Source organism: Barbus barbus (genome assembly GCF_936440315.1).
Source record: "Barbus barbus genome assembly, chromosome: 5".
NCBI classification, from domain to species: domain Eukaryota; kingdom Metazoa; phylum Chordata; class Actinopteri; order Cypriniformes; family Cyprinidae; genus Barbus; species Barbus barbus.
In genome coordinates this window covers 14117482-14131186 of record NC_136733.1, presented here as the reverse complement: position 1 = coordinate 14131186, position 13705 = coordinate 14117482, and the positions used below count along the sequence as shown (strand labels likewise).

The window sequence follows — 13705 nt, the reverse complement described above, 5'->3', positions numbered from 1 at the left end:
TTCGCATTTTTGTTTTTGGGAGTGCCCATCTCTCTCATCTTTTTGGTCTCAGCTCTCACAGGACCTGTTATATTTGTTGGGTGCTGAGATATGTTTGACTTCATGGCATTTTTTCATGAATGACTTTTAGGACTTCACCTTGTCCGTCCAACAAAGATGTTTACTGTTAGCTGCTCTCACAGCAGCAAAATATTGCTAGCCAACCGTTGGAGTCCTCCTCACACAATAGACGGACGAACCTGGACTGTGTGTTTGTTGGACATTGTCTCGATGGAACTCTCATCTTCTCGTGTGCATGGATCTAGTGTGGAAACTATAAGTTTGTGTCATTCAGCGTTTGATGTTGTGTCATCTTTACTGGAATCTATGTGAAAATTATTTTACTGTGGGTTGGGTTGGGTTCTGAATTTGCACAGTTGTTTTTTTCTTTTGTTACTGCTGTTTCAGGAAGAAAATTTAATAAAAAGTTGTTAACAAAAAAAGAATACAAATATTTCTGAATGGCTTGACCCCTTTGGGTGATGCTAACCAGCCAATTCCTGAGCCCCTGAAACAACGTCATGTGGCAAACCTGAAATGTGTAGACCAGGGGTCACCAGACTCGGTGGAGGGCCACTGTTCTGCAGAGTTTAGCTACAACTCGCCTTAACGCACCTGCCTGGAAGTTTCAAGTATACCTAGCAAGACCTTGATTACATTTACATTTACATTTAGTCATTCAGCAGACGCTTTTATCCAAAGCGACTTATAAATGATTAGCTAGTTCAGGTGTGTTTGATTAGTGTTGGAGATAAACTCTGTAGGACACCGGCCCTCCAGGAACAAGTTTGGTGACCCTGGTGTAGACCATTTTTAGGAATAATAGGTAGTATAGTTAAGTACATATTATAATATACTAGTATACAAACCACCACTGCAGCATATATGATCCTCCTGTCCAACAGATGGCGCTACTGACCGCTCTGCCTGCATTACTATGTGTCTGCGAAGGAAAGAAAGACTGGCAGCTTAGAAAATAAACAAAAGACGAGCTCGGATTAATAAATGTTTTTGACGTTATCTAAAATCTTTTAATCACGCGTTTGCAGTTTTTAGGTTGACCTATCTGCAAGGGCTCTCCGACTGGCCATGAATCTCGACCTATCGCTGCGAGTGAGCGTCTTCTCCGAACAAGGAGGAAGGAAATACATGGAGGATTTAACCGAGGTGATCGTGGAGCTGGAGCCCAGCGATGATGAGCTGCGAGAGGCCGGGCACACCGATCCAAAGCCGGACCAAGAGCCGGTCTCTGAAAGCGACCCGCCGGACTGCACAAACAAGCCTTTACCCGTCACAGTAACGTGGACAAACACACTGTCCACCGAGGAGAGCGCCGGTACGGAGCCGGCGGCGGGGGACAGCAGGAGATCGGTCGCGTTCTTCGCCGTGTTTGACGGCCACGGAGGAAGAGAAGCTGCGCTGTTCGCTCGAGATCATCTCTGGGATTTTCTCAAGAAGCAGCGGGGCTTTTGGTCGAAAGATTACCGGAAAGTTTGTGCCGCAATTCGCAAGGGTTTCATCGCATGTCATCATGCAATGTGGAAAAAGCTTCGTAAGTCAATTCAAGACTATTTTCTCATGTGAATGGTGTGACGTTTTTCCTGACATTAATATTTTGTCCATGTAATTGTCTAACTACGTTGTGAATAGCTCCGAGGATATGGTTATGATGATCGGCAGTGTAATTTAAGACCTCAAAGCAATTTATAACGACTAAAATAGCATGCTTGTTGGACTTATTCTTAATATAGTTAACGTTAGATAGATAAAGATGTACACTAAGGCTGCGATTGTGTAAATCGGACTAATAGCCTACACGTTTTGAAATTGGGCGCCACACTATCTACTGCAGAAAAGACGAAAAATAAATAAATAAAAAATATCGAATGGAAGGCGCACACTGCGCATGCGCGGTATCTTCGACAGGCCTACGTGCACAGAAACCCGTTTCCACCACAGTTGAGTAAAAATATGATTCTGTAAGTCTTAATGAGAAACTTTCTCATAATTGTGATTTAGTGCTCCACTATATTGATATATATATATATATATATGTGTGTATATATATATATATATATATATATACTGTACCATAATTTTGTACTTTGTACATCATAATACTGAGAAACGAACTCATAATTAAGTTAACGTTCTATTTAAAAAAATAATCGAATGTTAATAAAAACTGATAATAATGAGAAATGTTCTAATATTAACGACTTAGTATGTTGTAGTAATGCGAAACTTAAAAATCACCTAACAGCTTGTAACGAGAAAGCATCTGATAGCGACTTAGCATCACATAATAATGAGAATCTTCCTCATAATACATTTATTATGAGAAACGTTCAGAAAAAAAAGACTTCTTATTGCATAAAAATTAGGAACTTTCTGCTAATTATTATTGAATTGATTCAATTAATGATTCTAGTGATGCTAGTGGCATCTGCTGGTCAAAGCCGTGTAAATGCACACAGAAAACATGGCACGGTCTCCAAAGCTGCTGTTCAATACTTTTTCATTATTATGGAATGATAAGTCATTATTATAAGAAAGTTTCTCATTATCATGACTTAAAGAATATTTTTTACTCATTTGGTGGAAACAGGCTTCCATTTTATTGTCTTGCTGCAGTCGTGGTTAACAATGAGTGTTTAACTTACATGCGATTATAATGAGATTTTGGCAATATTGCGATTAAACTTTACCTCATGTGAACGCAATACTTCGATTTAAATAATGTGATTACGATCATAATCGCAGCAAGCATAATATGTACTATGATTTTAATCGAAATATACAGGCATGTAAACACCTTAATCTCAGTATTGCACTTCAATAATGCGACTAAAATAATAATACTCCACATGTCTTAATTCGATTTGTGTAGATTCGTAGTACGTTTACATGGACATCAATACTCCGATTTTATTACGATTAAGACAATACTCTGGTTAAGAGTCTACCATGTAAACAGATTTTTGAACATGAAAGGATTATTCTATTCATGTAAACACCTTAATCATAATATTGTCTTTATTCAGAATAAGGTAAATAATTAGATTACTGATGTCCATGTAAACTGTCACTGTGTCTTTTTCCTTCAGCTGAATGGCCAAAGACATTAACTGGCCTCCCCAGTACTTCGGGCACTACAGCCAGTGTGGTGGTCATCAGAGGGGACTGCATGTTTGTGGCTCATGTCGGGGACTCCTCTGTTGTGTTGGGTGTGAGGGAAGATCCCGCTGATAAAGTCATCAAAGCTGTGGAGGTCACACAAGACCACAAGCCCGAGCTCCCAAAAGAGAAGCAGAGAATTGAAGGACTGGGTGGCAGGTGAGATCTTGATGCTTGCGGACACCTTTAAGTCATCATAAGAACCAATCTCTTGGATAACATGCAGTCTTAAAACAAATCAACTAACCATTTACATTTACATTTATTCATTTTAGCTGACGCTTTTATCCAAAGCGACTTACAATTGCTATATATGTCAGAGGTTGCACGCCTCTGGAGCAACTAGGGGGTTAAGTGTCTTGCTCAGGGACACATTGGTGTCTCACAGTGGATTCGAACCAGCGTCTCTCACACCAAGGGCATGTGTCTTATCCACTGCACCATCACCAACCACTACAATTGTGTTTTGGAAGACCAGTTAATTTGCCTTTGTTTGTGTGAGTGTAGTGTGGTGAAGAAGTCTGGTGTGAACCGTGTGGTGTGGAAGAGGCCTAGGCTAACTCACAACGGCCCGGTCAGAAGGAGCACCCCGATCGATCAGATCCCCTTCCTCGCTGTCGCCAGAGCTCTGGGTAAACACTAACGATTGCACAATTACACTCAGATATATTAAATATTGATTAATATGTGGTTTTTATGGACTTCAGTTATCATTAATAAGTCAAGGGCTTTGACTTATTGCTTTAAATAGCGTTAAGAAGTATTATGCAAACTGTGTCTGCAAAATCCATTACAATCAAATTCAGTTAAAGGGATAGCTCACCCAAAAATAAAAATTCAGTTTTCACCTTCAATGTCGTTCAAACCCATAAACCTTTTGTTCATCTTTGAACCACGGATAAATATATTTTTAATGAAACATGAGAGATTTGTCTCTCCATTCAAAGTTCATTTCACCATATCTTTCACACTTCAAAAAGTTCATAGAAACTGATGGCCCTTGATATCAGAATTTATTGATTTAGTTTTTTTTTCCCTGTTTTCCCATAATTTCTTGGGTATTTTTATTGGCAAATTTAAGGTAAGCAAATAATATTAAATATAATGTCCTTCCAGGTGATCTATGGAGCTATGACTTCTATAGTGGAGAGTTTGTGGTGTCTCCTGAGCCTGACACCAATGTGGTGACCCTTGACCCTAAACGGCATCGTTACATCATCGTTGGCAGTGATGGCCTTTGGAACATGGTGCCACCACAGGAGGCAGTGACTGTGTGCCAGAGCCATGATGAAGCTGTGGTACGAACAAATGTATATACTGCTGTTTAAAGTGAAGTGACATACTGCCAAGTGTGGTGACCCATACTCGGAATTCGTGCTCTACATTTAACCCATCCAACGTGCACACACACAGCAGTGAACACACACACAGCAGTGAACACACACCCGGAGCAGTGGGCAGCCATTTATGCTGCGGCGCCCGGGGAGCAGTTGGGGGTTCGGTGCCTTGCTCAAGGGCACCTCAGTCGTGGTATTGAGGGTGGAGAGAGCGCTGGACATTCACTCCCCCCACCTACAATCCCTGCCGGCCCGAGACTCGAACCCGCAACCTTTGGATTACGAGTCCGACTCTCTAACCATTAGGCCACGACTTCCCCACTTTGTTAACATCTAAAAGTGTGTGTTTTATGCCCTACAGGCACCTTTCGGGATGTCGGTTGCACGTCGGTTGGGGTGCCATGCATTGATGCGATGGCGTCAGCGGATGCTCCGTGCAGACAACACCAGCGTCATAGTTATTTCCCTTCCTGAGCCTGGCAAACCCCACCTACCTATGCACAGAGACGAGGTCATACTTAGCCTGGCAGAGGGCCCGCACTGTGACCCCTCAATAGGGTCCCGCTCCATCACGCCACTCATTAAGGTAAAATCACAAAGCTACACTTTGAGAAGTAAAGGCAGGTTGAAAAAAGGAAAGAAATACATTATTGTCACAATACCAACATTTCAGTAGTCAGTACTTATACTAGTAAAATTTCACGTTTCTCTGTACTAATAAACAAAGCAAAAGGTTAGTTTAGTGACTAATTACATAGTTGCTTATTAGCATGCATATTACTAGCATATTGGCTGTTTATTAGTACTTATAAAACACATATTAATGTCTTATTCTGCATGACCAAATTTTAGATCCCGTAATCCTACCTCATTCCTAAACTTAACAACCACTTTACTTTAATTAGCAGCAAATTAGGAATTTATTCATGGAAAACTCTTAGTTAAAAGTGAACATGTTCCCTAGTGTAAAGTGTTACCAAATATAGAAATTAAATCAATTATTAATGCTAATAACAATTAAGAATAAACAATGCATTAATAAGTTGAAATATTTTTTCAATTGTCGGTGCCGATGGCCTTGTGGGCAGCACGCCGACATACAGCGCCGTTGCTCTACAGGCATCCTGTGTTCGAATTCCGAATCGAGGACCTTTCCCGATTACCCCCCCCCCCCCCCCCCCACCACTTCGCTTCCTGTCAGCTCTGATCTGTCCTGTCACAATAAAGGCAAAAAATGCCAAAAATACTTAAATATTTCTTCAATTAAGTAAACATTGCTTTAAGTGAAAGGTCAGTAATAAAATAAAGAACCAAAACACATTACAAGTAATAGAACAAAGAGTGTCTTTAGGCTTGTTAAAGCTATTAAACACATTCAGCAAAGACTTATTTGTTTAATGCACAGCTATATGTATTTTTTTGTGTCATAATTGCCTTGATTATCGTTGTCAATAATTAATAGTGATAAATTCACTTCTACATTTACATTGAAACACTTTTTGCAATATATGGTCGTCTTAGCAGCTCAAAAAACTAGGGCTGCCCCCTAATAGTTGACTGACAGTTAGTCGACAAGAAGAGGCTTGGTCGATGAAAATTCTATTAGTAGCTTATTCGCAGAAAAAACATCCACAGGATCGTTAACGACTGGTCTTTGTGCTAATACAGCACGTTGGGCAGGACATCCAAATTCTCGCCTATCATTCATCGACCTCAATTATGGCTTATCATTGGAAATATGTTAGTAGCAGCAACTTTACATGGCCGCTTAATCTAATGTTAACCTAGAAAGATGTGCTCTATTCAAGTGTCTGTGCGGAGTGTGGAAGCTGAATAGTAGCGCTCACTGCAGGACAGATGGTGGCGCCGGTGTGGTCACTTGCTCTTAAAATACTCTGTCATTTTTGGTCATACAGATAAGAGCAATACATCCTTCAAATCTGTAAAGACTCTACATTTATTTGTGTGCACTCACAATAACAACAAAACACTGTGCTTTTGTAAAATAATGAAAGCAAACAGGATGCGCGTTCTGCCATCTCGGTGTCTGTGAACTTGAGTGTGAAATTCCGAAACTCCGTGTGTGCTTGCCTTACAGACATGAAAAATATATCTATAGAGAGTGAAATGTTTACTTTCCAATAAACCAATTCAAATGGAAAATTAGTATTCTCAGATTATCTAATCCGTATGAAAGATGCATTGAGGTGCATCCACTTCTGCGGCGATGACGAATCAGTGTTGCTGACTTCATCTCTTAAGCAGAAAACAAAGAAACCACTAGTTTATCAATAAATTATTAATGCAGTGTTAATGCAGCCTCCTTACTTTTACTCCCTGACACATTCATAATCATTACTTCTGCCGGTGTGCTGTGGCAAGCTTTATGCCTGCGCTTGAGTGCTTATTAGGCTATGTAGGCAATTAACGGCTCATTAATATGATTTAAATGGTTTATTAATAAACATGCGATTGGTAGACCAATGCTTAAAAATGAACGACTACTAGTCGACCAGAAAGTTTTTTTTTTAGTCGAGGGCAGCCCTACAAAAAACAGAATTTTAATTAAATTATTTTTTTTTAAATTATATAGAGAAAGTGAGTAAAGACTAAAGAGCTCTTCTTTATAATCACTGAAGCTGACACCTTAATTTCAGTGCATGCTCACTGAGATCTGCACTTTTGCAAGCTCTCTTGTTGTAATCAAAGAATCTGGCTACACTGCATATTTAGTCTCTTATTTAATTTGTGTTTACACTTTGTTGGTTACAGTTGCATGCGAAAGTTTGGGAACCCCTTGCAGAATCTGTGAAAATGTGAATAATTTTAACAAAATAAGAGGGATCATGCAAAATGCATGTTATTTTTTATTTAGTACTGTCCTGAGTAAGATATTTTCAATAAAAGATGTTTACATGTAGTCCACAAGACAAAAAAATAGCTGAAATTATTAAAATAACCCCATTCAAAAGTTTGGGAACCCTTGGTTCTTAATACTGTGTGTGGTTACCTGGATGATCTACGACTGTTTTTTTGTTTTGTGATGGTTGTTCATGAGTCCCTTGTTTGTTCTGAACCGTTCAACTGAGCACTGTTCTTCAGAAAAATCCTCCATGTCCTGCAGATTCCTCAGTTTTCCAGCATCTTTTGCATATTTGAACCCTTTCCAGCAGTGACTGTATGATTTTGAGATCCACCTTTTCACGCTGAGGATGATTGAGGGACTCAAACACAACTATTAAAAAAGGTTCAAACATTCACTGATGCTCCTGAAGGAAACACGATGCATTAAGAGCCGGGGGTGAAAACTTTTGAACAGAATGAAGATGTCCAAATGTTTCTTATTTTGTAGAAATATAATTTTTTTTCCATTTAGTTCTGCCCTTCGGAAGCATCAGAAGCTACTTGCATGTTTCCTGGAAGACAAATTAAGTACAATTTACCTTGATCTTCAAATTCAAAACTTTTTTTTTCAAAAAGTTCCCAAACTTTTGAATGTGGTTATTTTAATAATTTCAGCTGTTTGTTTATCTTGTGGACTACATGTAAACATCTTTTATTGAAAATATCTTACTCAGGACAGTACTAAATAAAAAATAACATGCATTTTGTATGATCTCTCTTATTTTGTTAAAATTATTCACATTTTCACAGATTCTGCAAGGGGTTCCCAAACTTTTGCATGCCACTGTAGTTAGGATTCGTAAGCATGCAGAGCTCAGTTTTGAGTTGCACTGTTTAGAGCAGTGTTGGGTAGATTTTGAGTCTGAATAAATGAAATGCCTGTAATTGTCCATTACATTTCTGATCTCGACTGACATGCCAAAACATGTTTTAAATGGAAACCTTTGATGCTCTTCAGAGCGCAAATGCAGTCGCCTATGTGTGGGTCATTAATCAGTTCTACCAGTACTGCACAAAGTCTGGTATTGTCACATTTGAACAATTTCATTACCGACTTGTTTCTGAAGTACCATTATTTTTGACAACACTACCAGCCACTTCAAGCAGATAAAAACAGGAGTTCATGATATGCTTGAACTTCAAGAGATTTTTGTACACTGTCCAGGCTCACAGCCAATCAGAAGCTTTTAGATAAGACTTTTTACAGAGTTCCTGCTCATGTTAGCCACACTTTGGCTCCATGCCCACCAAAAGAGACTCTGACATGCTGCTCATCAGTCCTGCCTGCTTTTTTCTTTATCCTCTCACTCTCACACACTCTCTCTATCTTTCTCTCTCTCTCTCCACCCCATCTCCCCCTTTCCCGATTGAGGCCTCCATTGTCAGAGCAGTTCCGATGGAAGCCATGTCTGCGTGTTTGTTTGGCCCCAGCGTGTTTGAAGCACGGCTCCTCCAGCTGCTCTTGGCTGTTTTGCTTTGGCTTGGAGAGCTGGAGAGTGGACAGATGTTTGTGTTTTTAATCCTTTTAAGTGGAGTGGATTTGAGGTTTTGGGAGGCCGCTTTGATCGTTTTTCCTGTTTGCTCTTCTGGTGTTGTTATGATTTTGATAGAGGGGAAATGAAAAATACAGAACAGGGCAAGAGAATGCAAAAGAGCAGCCACGATGCGTTTCCCTGTTGTAGTGACGAAGACCAGACTTTAGACTTGCTTTATTTGTATTTTCTCTTTTAGAGTTGTTGGCATGTGTTTGCAGTTTGAATCTTTTCCATTTCTGGTACTTCCTCTGGGATTTTTTTCATCATTTTTTTACTTTATATCTTTTAAGGATTCCTACAGTTCTGGATGATACTGATAAGCTGATAATTATTTGTTTCTGAATGTAAACATGGGGCAAATAAACATGCATCGATATCCAGTATTTAAAATTATTTATTTTACCCTATATAAATTGTGTATTCTTAGTTACTTTATTTATTTATTTTTTTTTGAAAGTTAATACTTTTGTTTACCAAGGATGCACTAAATTGTTCAAAGGTGACAGTAAAGATTTTTACTTGTTAGAAAAAACATTAATGCAAATAAATGCTGTTCATTTGAACATTCTATTTATTAAACAATCCTGTAAAAAAAAGTCATAAAAACAATTAGCATCTTAGAATGATTTCTAATCAGCATCTTAAAATTATTTCTTTAAATTATAATATTTCACAATATATTGTAATATAATATTTTTGCAATATAACATTGAGTCACTTTAATAATTTTAGTAACTCCTACACTACATGTAGTTAGATAAGTACATTTAATGGTTTTTATGCAAAATAAATGCTGTATTCTTATTTCTTTTTTATATATAAATTAAATCCATTTTAAAAGACATAATAAAATATAAATAGTCCCTGTAAATAAAACTGTCAATTTTCTCAAAAGAACTATTACTGCTACCTTGGCATACTACAATTTAAAAATGGCCTTCCCAACACTGGTAATTTGTATATAATAAAATGTTAATGATAGAATCAGAAAATGACCATATGTTTGACCCTTTACAGACCCCGGATCCAGACCTGTCCTCATCCAGCAGTGAGTCTTTGCCGGCGCTGGAGAGGAGGAACGGTTTGTCAGGAGTGAGTCTGAGCGCAGAACCCCTGTTAGAGGAAAACCTCCTTTACACTGAGCTCACGGACAACGATGCCTTGACTGTGTGCCCCAGCGAGGGTAACCGGACCCCAGAGATGTCCCTGTCCCCACCAGATGCGTCAAGCCCGGTGGGGAAGAGGCCCAGACGGAGCCCCCTCACCCCAAGCAGCTCCCGCCGGAGGACTAGTGAGCGCTCTGTATCCAAACGCAACGCCGGCAAGAGTCCCAAACGGACCCCCAGCGTCCCTATACTACAACCCCGCAAAGCAACCCTCTGCGTCTGCTGAACTCCTCCGTCAAACTCATACAAGAGACGACGTTAAGTCTACATCCTGTTTTCTGATGCTCTGCATGGTCACAAGAATAAATAACTACTATTGTTTGTGTCCATGTTTTGATTGTGCCACCGTTTCTGTTTGTAATGTAGGATTTTTTTTTTGTCTTATTGCGTTTTTTCTTTCCTTTTAATTTTAATGGTGTTAATGTGAGAGTAAAAAGAAAATCTCCTTTTTAGCAATCAGATTTATAGTAATTTTATAAAAAAAATGCAGATCTGTCTCTCAAAGGAATATTCATTAAAAGGATGTTTAATCTTTCTCCTTTTAAATTAAACAGCATTATTAATCGCCATCTTTAAAACTTCATGAATTGCTTGTACAGATTTTCTGAAAATGACCAAAAAGTTGGGAGGTATACAAAATATATTTTTATACTTGTTATATTTTTCAAAATATCCAATTTTCTTGCCCCACAATGCTTATGTGCACATTTTCCCTTGCCAATATACTTCATTGTTTGTGCATTAAATATTCACACCGGTATTCAATGTATTTGTTAGCATTGTCCTGTCTTTCTCATTTTGATATGCTGCCTTTTTTTGTTTTCAGAGAGCATGAGTTACTTAATCTAAGACATATCTCTGATCATCGGAATACAGAGCAAAATTATTTAATTTCTTTTGATAAATCTTTTGTAAAGTTTGAGGATTGCATGTTCTGTTATATCCTTAGAAACTGTCTTTTTCTTGACTGTCCACCTTTTCGTATGTATTTCAATATTGTAAGTTATTTAATGTCAATAATGTCTGTTAATATAAAGCAGATAACATCTTCCAACACCAGTTCCAGAGCTAATGAGATGTGTCGTTATGAGCCGATGTTTAGTGTACAGCACATTTTTAGCGGGGTGTTTGTTGCCCCAAGTTTGAGACTTTTTGAATAGAGGAGATTTTCCAGTAAACTGTCAAGGTGGATAATAAGTAATGTTTTCATACTGTTTTTATCCTTAGAAATGAACTTTCACTATTTGCTATAGTGGCAGCTTTGGTTTGAGTACTCATGTGATGCTGCCTGAATGACAGCGACAGTTTGATGGATTTAAATGCATGGAGTTTTAAAAAAAAAACAATTATAGTATATTTCAAACACATCTAAAAAGGCCCTAAATAATCGAATTTGAGAGAGAGAGAGAAAAGATAAAACATTTATGAGATAAGTAATATTGTTTTGATCAGATTCGGCATGTTAAAACCTGTCAGTGTGATTTATTTTTTATTCCCTGTCAAAAACTGGTGATTTCACATTGTAATATCTCTGGCCTGAGCAATAGGGCAGTTGGTATCATACGAGGCTTTCCTCTTTCACTGTGTTTTTCTGAAATGTGCGATCGGTTGTATTTAACTGTATCTCTCTTTGAAATGGGATTGAGTGTTAGTGTATTGGATGCTGTCTTGTTCAGGGTTCGATTAAAAAAATAATAATTGGAATTGCAATAAAGAGATATTCAGTTTTGTGTTTAAATATTTTTGTATTGCTATTCTTTGTGTTATTTTTCTTCTGGTAACATTTCATGAACTGCAAAGAATGAGACCATAGTTAAACATATAGACCTGTTTACTGAAATGTAATTATTGGCATAAAAAGTACTTGGACTTTATGTACTTTCTTGATTCATTATATTTTTTTTTTACAAGAACTGGTGTGGATTCATGTCATGGTGTTTATCCGCCACTAGATGGTAGTCAATACTAGGTGACTAGAGTGAACGTATTGTTAGTGTCCACTACTGAACAGTTTGGCTTGACGTTTTCTAGAAGGCTAATCTGAGAGCATGAGTGATGGAGACATACGCCTGATAGCAGCTAAACCCACTCCCTCCATAATGGTGCTAAACTGACAAGGACACACTTGAGTGAAGAGTGTGCGTGAGTCCGCATGTTTAACTTCGTTATTCTTCGTGAAGAAAATTGCTGAAAAATGTCCTCAGGTGTTACCTGAATATGCCTAAAAACACTTGTTGGGACGTTCTCAAAGGGAAAACATGAATAGACCTATATAGCATAAAATAATGTGTTTTTTTCTGAAAAAAATTAATAAAATTAATACAGGTAGGGAAAAGTAAGGAATCACATGTTCTCATTTAGATGATAACACGTCCCTTTAGCGACATCTGGGGGATTTATTTATTTATGGGCTTAATTTATTGTGACAATAGAAGTCTTTTAGTATTTCAGAAATTACATGTCCTTATTTAGATATTTATCAAAGCATGATAACACGTCCGTTGACATCATGAATTGTAAAAAGTATTCATAAAAAAAACTGGTATCATGAACTGTAAAAAGTATTCACACTTAATAGAACATTTATTAATTTACTCATTTAATTAAAAATGAACGAATGTTTACATTTACACACACATATATATATATGGTTGGTTGTGTTGAAATGTCATAATCAGAGGAATAATATACGTTCCAACCGCGGGAGTAGGTTTCTATGTGGACAATGATGCTGATGGTGTTGTGACAAGAAATGGAATTCACATTACCCGTCTGTCATGATATAATGAGGAATTACACTGAGATAAAGTGTATGAATTGTGTGCGTGCTCTAAGTAATCTCAGTATTCTCCGCATTACTTCAATTCTTCACTGGAGTTAGTCTCAGTAATGTAATGGTTATCAGATTTACAACATCTGACCTGATGGACAATGGTGCAAAGTGAAGAGATTAACCCAGAAAAACAATCCCACATTGTAAAGTCCGTGAATCTGAAGCCCACATTACATTACAGTGCCTTGGGCCTAGAGATTGGCGTCACACCTGTCACTGCTGCACTCTCTCTATGTATTAGTGCACTATAAAGCTACTATAAGCTTTCCTATTGTGCTTGCTAAGAGCTGTTATTATCGTCTGAGAGTTCAGAACGTGGAGTGATAGGCTTAAAATGCCAGTTGAGGGAGTACACCTGGTCAGTGTCACAAAAACTGTCTAATCATTTTTTTTCAGGATTTATTAATTTATTTAAAAATACATTCAAATGGAATTAATACATACAGTAATTTAAATACACCTCTTATATGATAATAATGTTTTTAAGTTTTAAATTAAAATTAATAAAAAAATTTTGGTGACATAAAATAAAAAAATGTCAGGGTGATAAAACATAATGAAGAGCAACACTTCTTGGGGGAAAAAAACAAGTTTGGCATTTCTTATAATCTATTTCTTTCTCTGTTTCATAGAGAAATATAAAAAATATATAAAATGTCATGTGGTGAGACACTTTAAAAATGTAATTATGCTTATAAATTAATGAATAACATA

The 13705-nt window shown here is 37.6% G+C and overlaps 1 protein-coding gene across 1 annotated transcript; it reads left to right on the top strand.

Moving 5' to 3' along the window:
- The first annotated feature begins 973 nt into the window (after positions 1 to 973).
- Positions 974 to 12031, top strand: LOC306869937 (protein phosphatase 1D-like). The gene is made up of 6 exons (XM_079416897.1): positions 974 to 1591; positions 3147 to 3375; positions 3724 to 3848; positions 4333 to 4514; positions 4915 to 5139; positions 10010 to 12031. The coding sequence occupies exons 1-6, from the start codon at positions 1129 to 1131 to the stop codon at positions 10382 to 10384; spliced, it is 1599 nt and encodes a 532-aa protein (XP_079273023.1). The 5' UTR covers positions 974 to 1128; the 3' UTR covers positions 10385 to 12031.
- The last annotated feature ends 1674 nt before the right edge of the window (positions 12032 to 13705 follow it).

Bases quoted from the DNA above. Each gene is read 5' to 3' on its own strand.
- LOC306869937 (XM_079416897.1), top strand. From the start codon at position 1,129: ATGAATCTCGACCTATCGCTGCGAGTGAGCGTCTTCTCCGAACAAGGA. The intron at 4,515-4,914 runs GTACGAACAAAT...TATGCCCTACAG, and splicing joins AGAGCCATGATGAAGCTGTG to GCACCTTTCGGGATGTCGGT. The intron at 5,140-10,009 runs GTAAAATCACAA...GACCCTTTACAG, and splicing joins CCATCACGCCACTCATTAAG to ACCCCGGATCCAGACCTGTC.